The 9,096-nt window shown below is 41.1% G+C and overlaps 2 protein-coding genes across 2 annotated transcripts; one reads left to right on the top strand and one right to left on the bottom strand.

The window, feature by feature from the left end:
- The first annotated feature begins 1,770 nt into the window (after nt 1-1,770).
- Nucleotides 1,771-2,922, top strand: LOC145698952 (carbohydrate sulfotransferase 1-like). Its single transcript, XM_081776193.1, has 3 exons — nt 1,771-1,857; nt 1,937-2,576; nt 2,694-2,922. The coding sequence occupies exons 1-3, from the start codon at nt 1,825-1,827 to the stop codon at nt 2,882-2,884; spliced, it is 864 nt and encodes a 287-aa protein (XP_081632319.1). The 5' UTR covers nt 1,771-1,824; the 3' UTR covers nt 2,885-2,922.
- Nucleotides 2,923-4,806: 1,884 nt separating this feature from the next.
- On the bottom strand, nt 4,807-8,049 carry LOC145699204 (uncharacterized). The gene is made up of 5 exons (XM_081776467.1): nt 7,849-8,049; nt 7,723-7,810; nt 7,374-7,679; nt 5,106-7,330; nt 4,807-5,034 (listed from the first exon to the last, which is right to left on the bottom strand). The coding sequence occupies exons 1-5, from the start codon at nt 7,940-7,942 to the stop codon at nt 4,880-4,882; spliced, it is 2,868 nt and encodes a 955-aa protein (XP_081632593.1). The 5' UTR covers nt 7,943-8,049; the 3' UTR covers nt 4,807-4,879.
- Nucleotides 8,050-9,096: the final 1,047 nt, after the last annotated feature.

Here is a 9,096-nt window from a genome sequence, read left to right as displayed (position 1 = left end):
AAATAAATATTACCAGCCATGAAAAGTTCAATGACCGAAAAATCCGCATACTCAAGTTAGATGACCACACGCTAATAAAGACATTTTATCTCGAAGAAATTCCTCCATGTGATACAGATCCATGCGATGGCCTCGACAATTGTCAGACCCTCGTAGACGGATGCAGCCTTGCGCCCTCTCGAAACAATCTGGTTGGAACTGTGCCCGCCGCTCTCAACTACAAATTCTCTGCTGACGTTTATTGCGACTATAGCTTGCCTTTACTTCCCCTGATGTACGGAGGAGACTTCTTAAATATCATACACGTGACCGTTGGAGACTGTCGCTATGGAGCTGTTGGTGATCGACCATTCGGAATCTGGCGATATCCTGACAAAAAACAGTTTTTATTCTTTTTTAATGCTCCAGACGAATATTATAAGGCCCGCGATCATGTCTGCGTTCAGGGTTAGTGGAACACCTACACTGTTCTTGTGAAACAAAGCGATCGCTCTTTCGAAGACTTGGTTCTCGAATATGTTGTCAGCATTGATGGTGACCCTATCGAACAAGGCATGTACTCTTACAAAAATGGATTGGTGACATCTGTCGATCTCAAAGTTTTCGTTTCTGACGACTGGTACAAGGCTGGCTCAACGAATTTCGTCCGCAATTTTTACTATCAGACTTTTGCTGATATAAATATCGCGTGCTTGCAAGTTCCCGATCCATGCGACGGAGTTGAAAACTGCTTTAACATCGTTAATGGCTGCGCCATTGCACCTAGTCGAAATAATCTTCTCGCAACCGTCCCGGCTGCTCTGGCCTACAAAGCGTCAGCTGAGGTCTTCTGCGACCATAGCGCCCCAATCAACTGGGCTTGGACGGCTATCCTTCGACTTGGTACAGGCCAAGATTACGGAGCAGCTGGTGATCGAACGTTCGTACTTTTCCGATCAAGCGGTAGCAATAAAGTGCACTTTGCAACAAATAATCCAGAAGGATATGATCATCACGAATTTACGGAAATTACGTGCACTGACGGTCAATGGAGCACCTATACTATAGAAGTTACCAATCGTGGAAGCGGACAACTTTCCTACGTCGCAAGTGTCGACGGCGCCACCATAATGTCGGGAAATTACGCTTCGAGCAGAGCGAAAACCACCGGCACTCTCTCAGCATACGTTGCCGACAATCACTACGACCCTGCTCCCGCCTACAAAGTCCGAAACTTCTTTTACCAAATTTTTTAATTTTCCGAGTTATTTAATCACTGTTTCTCGATTTTATATTGACTATCTTCTTCTATCTTATCAGATAGATTTCACTAGAACTTCATGCATCAATGGAACTTGCCCTTAGGTCCAATCATATCGACAACAACGAGACCTTATTTAAGTGTTTTCCAACATTTACTCAATAAAATGAAACGTTTATTTCAGTCACCAGTATAAAACTATAATTAACTAGCAACGATGAGATTCTATCAAAAAATAATAAGTGCTGTTTGCTTACTTTTCGTCTTTTTTATTTTGTACAAGAGCGCAAAAGAGAATCAGGAGCTAAAGTCGAGACTCGTTGTCAGAAAAGAAAAGCTTGAAGAAAGTAAAAATGAACTTGAAACGAAAAATGTTTCTTCAAAAATTCGACGAAAAACGATTGTGCTGATGACTCTTTACCGCGCAGGAAGTACGTTTACCGGGGAATTATTCAATCGGAACAAGGAAAGTGCTCAAATCTCTTGAAATTTTAACAGAAAATTGTATGTTTTTGAGCCACATAAAGGACATTTTCTATCATTTTGAACCCTTCACACTTTTTGAATACGACTGGACAGGAAAAATGAACAAAACCATTGAAGAAAAACGGTTTCAGGTTCAGTTCTAAGAATTTGAAAAATATATTTTAAAAATCAAATGTAAAAAAAGCCAGCGAAAAAAGAACTCCTCAAAAGCTTCTGGAAAGTATTTTCGTCGATTGTAAACTTCCGCTCTTCTCTGACTGGAAGGACTACGCTGAAAACTCAACTACAGTCAAAAACGTCTGTCAGACAGAGGACACTTGTTTTTGGTTCAATTCTCGCCGTTTTTGCGCTCCTCCTTTTTGCTCAAAGACGTACGAAGATCATATTTGCCGAAAGCCTTGTTTTCCCGGGCCAGCAAAAAAAGCCGATCTTGCGGAGAAAATATGCATAAACGAAACAAAAGCGACAGCGGCGAAAATCATCAGAGTCCTAGATGTTCAACAATTTGTCGATTTTTTCAATCGGCTTGATGGCAAAATCGAAGGAAAGATCGTCCTTCTCGCAAGAGATCCTCGAGCAATGCTAGAATCGAGAAAGAAACTGACTTGGCCAGCGAGTTACTGGGGTACCCATGAGCAGCAGTTTTTCGATCAGCTGGAAGTCGAGTGCGCGAAATTCGCGGCAAACAAGAAAAATGAGTCAAAATGGAAAGAGATGGTGAAAATAATTAGATATGAAGATATCGCGATGGACCCAATTGCGGTTTCGAAAGAAACTTATGAGTTTCTGGACATGGAGATTTCAGAAGATGTTCATGAGTATTTGAAAGCGGCGACAGAGAAGGATGACAGTACAAAGGAAAGGGATAAAATCAACGATCTCATTTGTTCATTTTCATAAAGTCAAAAATACTATGAAGATACAAATTCTAGAGCCACTTCGTATCCTCTCGAAAAGTATTCAAAAGATAATGAATTTTTAAAAGCTTATTCGACCAAGCGCAACTCAAAAGAAAACCTTCAAAAATGGAGAAAAACCGCGGCTTGGGATCGAGTTCAAAAAGTACAAAAAATATGCGAAGAGTACATGGCAGTGTTTGGCTACAAAATCTTCAGAAACCAAGAAGAGCTTAAAAACGAAAAGATTAATTATTTTTAAGTTTTGCTGCAAATCAAATTTCAAAACAAAAATGTACAATAAATGGGCAAATTCTTATTATAGACTTATTTCATACTCGTTATTCAAAAATTTCTCATTTCCGCTTTGAATGAAGCTCTGATTGATAAAATCGCTGAAAATCAAAATGACGGAGGAAGAGAAAAAAACGCTTGAAAAGTCGAAAAGGCGCAAAACAAGGAAGCAGAAAAATAAAACCGAGGAAGAAAACTTGCAACCTTCCTGCGAAAAGAAGAGTCGATCGAGATCACGATCTCGTCGGAGAAAAATTGCAACGATTCCAAATGATGAAGGATTAGAAGTAAACATTGGCGAGAAAATGAATGCATCAGAAGAAACAGAAATTAAATCAAAGTGTCGAAAACGATCAAAAAGCCGCAGAAGAAAAACAAAAGCGGAAGATGCCGGAAATGAAGCTATACTTAATGTGGAAGAAGATTCCGTCAAAGAAGAAAACAGTGATGTTCTTACAGAAGCTCTTGAAGGCAGTTTGACTGAGAAGGAAGGAAAATCTGGAGAGAAGTCCAAAAGCCGAAGACGATCAAAAAGTCGTCGAAGAAATAATAAGCCAGTTGTCGTCGAGAAAAAGGAAGACAATCTTCAAATCGAGGACAAGCTTTCTGAAAAAGAAAAGATTGAAGATTCTCAAGCCTCTGTAGAAGAAAATGAAGACAAGAATGATGAACCTGTAGAGAAAACATCAAATAGCCGGAACCGATCGAAAAGCCGAAGGCGAAAGAAAAAGTCGGAAATCCGAAGCTCTCCTGTTGAAACCATCGAATTGGAAGCTGATCAAGAGTTTATGAAAGACAAGATTGATGAACAGGACGAAGTTGCTGAAGAAAAAGAATTGACTGATATAACGGAAGAAAAGAAGTCAAAAAGCAGAACAAAGTCAAAAAGTCGTCGGCGAAAGGTCAAAAAGCAACTTGAGGATTCGATAGAGGAAGTAATCTTTGTTGATCCTCCCCAAGACAATAAAGATCAGAAGACGGAAGATTTTTCGGAGGAAAAAATCGAGGTTGAAAAACCTGCCAGCTCACCAGAAGCAGTCGTTAGTGAAACATTGGTACAAAGAGATATCGTTGAAGAGAAGCAAGAAGAACCAGTCAAAATTGAAAAATCAAAAAGTCTTAGAAAATCGCGACGCCGAAGACATCAAAACTTGCCTGTCGAAAATGAAATTCAGGAAAAAGACTCGACCGATGAAAAAACAATTGAAGACGAATCTGAGATCAAAGAAGAAGAATCACTTGCGCTAACAAAGCCGGGTGAAGAAAATGAAGATTCGCAAGAGCAAAAGTACTTCGATATAAAGGTTTTTCATAAAAGAATGATTTAGAGAAGAAAAAATGACGATTTCCCAGAGACGAGCAAAATCAAGAAGGAGACGAAGAATTCAAGAGCCAACGGGTACATTTAATGTTTTTTATGCCAAAATGAAGTTCTTTTAGGGCAAAAGAAACCGGATGAAGCCGAGAAAGTCGTCGACACCAATGACAATGCGCCTGTCCAGGGTAGACATTTAGCTTTAATTTCGATAAAGTCATTGATTTTTAAGGAGGAGTTCTTGTTCTCCCGGTCAAACCTGGTGAAAAGTTGTGAGTTCTCTTTTTTCATCAAACATAAATTCTCTCTTAGAAAATTCGCTGAAAAAGCTGGAAAATCAACGATTCTCGAAGAAAACCCAAATGAGAAGCTGTAAGTTCACAAAATATTTCATCGCTTCAAATTTCTGAATAGTCATAAAAAGCATCTTCTAAGTGCTCAAATCGAGAGGGCTTTTCACAAAATTGACAATCATGACGTCGACGTTATCACAAAAGAAGCCGGTGGAAAGTGCCCTGGATGCATTATTTTGTAAAATAACTTTTTAATATTTTTTAAATTGTTTAATAAACGGATTTTTTTAATAAGAAGATGTTTATTTGAGTACAAAAGTGATGAAGAAAAAATATTTACAGAATGATAAATTGATCAGAACATTTTCACTGCGCCGGAATAAGTGATTCCTTCTTCGATTTCACAGGTTCCGATTGGCTTTAGCTGGTTGTCTTCGCAGCATTGCTCGGATGGAGATGAATATTGCTGAAAAGAGCCGGCTTCGGTCACGCAGCATTTTGTTTCAGTTTCTTAATTATATTGATTGGTGATCAATGATCAATGAATTTCATTACACGGATTCAAAAATACGCATTCTTACCGATAAGAGATCCTCCGCAAGAGCTGCAAAGACCTTCATCATAATTTTGATATTCTTCTGCTGGCGAGCCAATCATTTCAAGAGCCTTGGCAAATGCTTTGTCGCATTCGCAAATTGCCTTTTCAAAGTCCGTATCGCTAAAGCACTGCTCATTCAAAGGAAGGGGATAGTCCCAACCCTTTGTTAGAAGAGTAGATGGATAGAGAACGTCAACGGAGCAACGATTGCATTTCTTCCATGAATTGATCGCTAGATCTACTGCGTCGACGGGGCGACCAGCGTTTCGGGTGAAAGGTTCTAGAAGGCCTCGACCAGTGCAACCGTAATCGGTGAGATTTTGAGACGTGAAGTTGGGGGCGAAAATGTCGAGCCAGAAAGTGAGGGTAGTTCTTGGTCGAGGACTTGTTGTTGTCGTGGTTGTTGTTGTAGTGGTTGAGGTTGTTGTTGTCGTTGTTGATGTTGTCGAGGTGGTAGTTGTAGTAGTTGTCGTGGTTGTCGTTGTTGTAGAAGTCGTAGTTGTAGAGGTGGTTGTTGTTGTTGTTGGAATTTCAGCTGGGCAGCAGTAACGAATGAGAGCATCAACACACTCTCCATCAACAACTCTCAAGCATCTGACTCCAACATAGCTTGGAATGAAATCTCCCGTCAATCTCGACGAATCAAAACCAATTTCACCAGCGTAGACATCAGCACAAACTTCATCTCTTGAATCGCTGTTGAGCAAGTACTTCCAGCTGCTTCCTCCTTCGATCCAGTCAGACTCGACTGTTTCCCAGGTTGAGAGGTAATAGTCGTAGTTTTGGCTAGTATCGCACTCAGGATAAATTGTCGGGGTGTTGAACCAATCGTGGGTGGAAATTCTGATGTCGCCGGTGTTTGTTTGCACTCCCGTTCCAAGAGTAGTAGTTGTCGTTGTGGTTGTTGTAGTTGTTGTTGTTGGAATTTCAGGTGGGCAGCAATATCGAACCTGAGCATTAGTGCATTCTCCATTTTCGAATCTCAAGCATTTCACCCCGGCAAAAGTTGGAATCAAGGTTCTGACCGTTCGCGACATATCGAAACCAATACTCCCATCGTAGACGTCAGCGCAAACGGAATCTCGAGATTCGCTGTTGCGCAAGTGCATCCAATGGACTGTTCCAACGGCAGGCATCCACTCAGATTCAACGGTTTCCCAGGTAGAGAGGGTAGAATCATTGTTGTGTTTTGTATCGCATTCAGGGAAAATAGTGGGAACGTTGAACCAATCGTGAGTAAAAATGCTGATGTCACCGGTGTTGGTTGCGATTCCTGTTCCGAGAGTTGTCGTTGTAGTCGTGGTTGTTGTCGTAGTTGTAGTAGTTGTTGTTGTTGTCGTCGTTGTTGTCGTGCTGGTGGTAGTTGTTGAAGTTGTAGTGGTTGTTGTTGTGGTTGGAGGATTGAGTCTGAGCGTGACGCAAACTTGATCAGTATTTCTATTCATTGGATCGTATGCTATCGCGCACAAGTCAAACTCTCCAATCGCTCTCTGCGCATCTGTTGGTTCCCAGGAGCAAGTCGCCTGTCCCGTCACCTTATCAACCTCAGTGCAGGTCATTCCTGGTGGCGTGGAAAAGACAATTCTGTCCATGTCGAAGTTGGTTGTATCATCAAGCGTGTAAATCGCGAAAAAATCAATATCGATTTCATTGAAAACTTCGATTATGTCTCCGTCAGTGGGGGTTTCGCCGGTGAAGGTTGGAAGACCGGAGCAGTATGCTGGATAGTCGGTGTTTCGCCGCCCTCGAGCACGCCATCTACGAGGCGGCTTGAAAGAAGAGGTTGAAGGTGACTGATGATTCTCTAGAGTTTCATCGTGAATTGCTCCGAAGACAGTATCAGCAAAGAGTTTTCCACCGCCAGTGGAACCATTGTCCCCTGGATCGGGCATTTCGGGCGTCCAAACTGTAGCCATGAACTGCGCTGGCATCGAAGATCGGAGCACCCCATTCGCGTCGAAATCCTCGACTTGAATCGCTAGAGGTTTGATTCCAGCGCCAAAGTTGTCGTTTTCGGGAAGATAAGTGACGATGCAATTCTCCTCGTCGAGTTGGAAAGAGTTAAAGTTGCCGATATCGCGGGACATTCTTGCCGCCTCGGCTTCATTCGCCCAACGGCACTTGATGTTGTCACCGTCAACGTCGATCGGGCTGAGGTGGAGTCGCTGGTCGGGGCAGCCGAACATGATGTACCAGATCGCAGGAATTCTAGAATGAAAAATGATGTCTAGAAAAAAATTTTCATTTTTACCTGAATGAGGGCGAATTATTGGTCAAATCGTAAACTTTCGACAGAAACTGGTAGTCACCGTCTTTGAACACATTCCCATCGTCATCGTTCATCTCGATCGTACAGCAACCGTACGCTCTGTGGATAAACTGCTTGCTAATCGAAAACTCCTCAGTTTGTGATCCAAAGCAGTAGTGAACTCCCGGGTCTAATTTGGGCGATTGTTCGATTTCGCTGACGATGTAGGTTCCTGCTGTTCCAGCTTCCTGAAAGTCAATCAAGACATTGCCGTTGAAGTCGTATATAACTTCGTTGATCATCGGATCACTAGAGAATAATCAGTTCTGAGGAGTAAAAGGATCAATTTTACCTGATGATTTCATTGTTCACGTGATCTTCTGTACATCCGTCATTTCCGTAGCCAGCAAAACCGCGTCGCCAACCCATTGTTCGTCGAACTAAAAAATGGTAATCCTCAGATGAAAAATTTTCTTACCTTGAAGAGTAGCCCCATTCTGCTTGTATTCATAGGAGCCTGCTCGATAATGAGTGGCAGAAGCAGCAGCAATCAGTTGAATTGAAATTTTCATCCTTCTTATTTCTTATTTTTTCAAAAAAAATCGAAAGGAAAAATTCAAATCAATTTTAGAAAAAAAACTTGTCTTTCAAAGTTTTTTTTTCGATCTCAAAATTATCTTTTGAGATTCTGATCTGATGAGGAAACGGAGATCTGGGATTTATTATATAGTCGGATTTAGGCGCTCTTGCGCGAATCATGAAAACTCGTCAAAACATACGTTTAATTTTTCGCGTAAGCGTAATTTGTGCGTTCATCAACGCGGCCGGAGATCTGAGTCAACAAGGAATGAAACATCAGAGATTTCCATTATTCTAGCTTTTATCGGTCGGAATAGAATCGGATTTGCAGCTGTGGCTAGAATCGCTAAGATAGACGATATGAGTAACAATGCTTATTCTTCGTGTTGAACCATGTCGTAGAATTTATACCGCCTATACTAGACTCATCGAAAGTCCCGGTCCATTATTTCTTCCTAAAATGCCGGGGTCTAGTCTATAGTTACTAAAGGGTAACCCTAACTAACCCTAGCATATCCCCCTCGGGTGAGTTTGCAGGTGCCCCCTAATACTAACCTTAATTATAGTAATTACTAGGCTCGTTATCAATTATTTATGGCAGGAAGTGAATTTTTCTTATTATTAACCTCATCTCCTGATTTTCGGACCCAGGCGTCACTTCTGAGGGGGTATCCTGGGTCTGAGACCCAGGCGTCACTTTTGAAAAGAATCCTTGGTCTGAGACGCAGGCAAATTGTAGATGCAAGAAGGATCCTTCCACAAAATTGATATATCACTCAACTCGTCTTGAAGTAAAAGTCTTAGAGTCCCAGTAATCTCGCAGTGGCATTCACGAAATTATCATTGTAGTAATTAACAAAAAGGAGTCGTCATTATTCTGGCTAATCCTTGAATTTATTTGACTTCGGACAGCACAATTTGATCAGCGAAAAACTTCGTGTATTATGATTTTTAATTGCCGAAGATTCGAATAATCCTATTTTTAATGAATTTATCAACTCAGTTTTCCGCTAAAAATGGAAAATGAAGCAACAAACTCGCGTTCAAAGCAGAAATAAATGCTCTAGAAAATAAAAAATTTTCCATTATTCTAAAAGGACTCTTCACATTTCAATCGACCCTACTTGCAACAGCTCTTTAGAGAGTC

Source organism: Oikopleura dioica, chromosome 2 (genome assembly GCF_907165135.1).
Source record: "Oikopleura dioica chromosome 2, OKI2018_I68_1.0, whole genome shotgun sequence".
Lineage (NCBI taxonomy): Eukaryota > Metazoa > Chordata > Appendicularia > Copelata > Oikopleuridae > Oikopleura > Oikopleura dioica.
The sequence above is the reverse complement of the archived record's forward strand: the minus strand, read 5'-3'. Positions and strand labels throughout refer to the sequence as shown.

Excerpts from the sequence above, each read along its gene's own strand:
- LOC145699204 (XM_081776467.1), bottom strand. The coding sequence starts at position 7,942 with ATGAAAATTTCAATTCAACTGATTGCTGCTGCTTCTGCCACTCATTAT. Across the intron at positions 7,680-7,722 it reads GTGAACAATGAAATCATCAG|TGATCCGATGATCAACGAAG; the intron begins GTAAAATTGATC and ends ATTATTCTCTAG. Across the intron at positions 5,035-5,105 it reads TTGCGGAGGATCTCTTATCG|AAACTGAAACAAAATGCTGC; the intron begins GTAAGAATGCGT and ends AATATAATTAAG.
- LOC145698952 (XM_081776193.1), top strand. The coding sequence starts at position 1,825 with ATGAACAAAACCATTGAAGAAAAACGGTTTCAG. Across the intron at positions 1,858-1,936 it reads TTGAAGAAAAACGGTTTCAG|CTTCTGGAAAGTATTTTCGT; the intron begins GTTCAGTTCTAA and ends ACTCCTCAAAAG. Across the intron at positions 2,577-2,693 it reads GGCGACAGAGAAGGATGACA|ATAATGAATTTTTAAAAGCT; the intron begins GTACAAAGGAAA and ends AGTATTCAAAAG.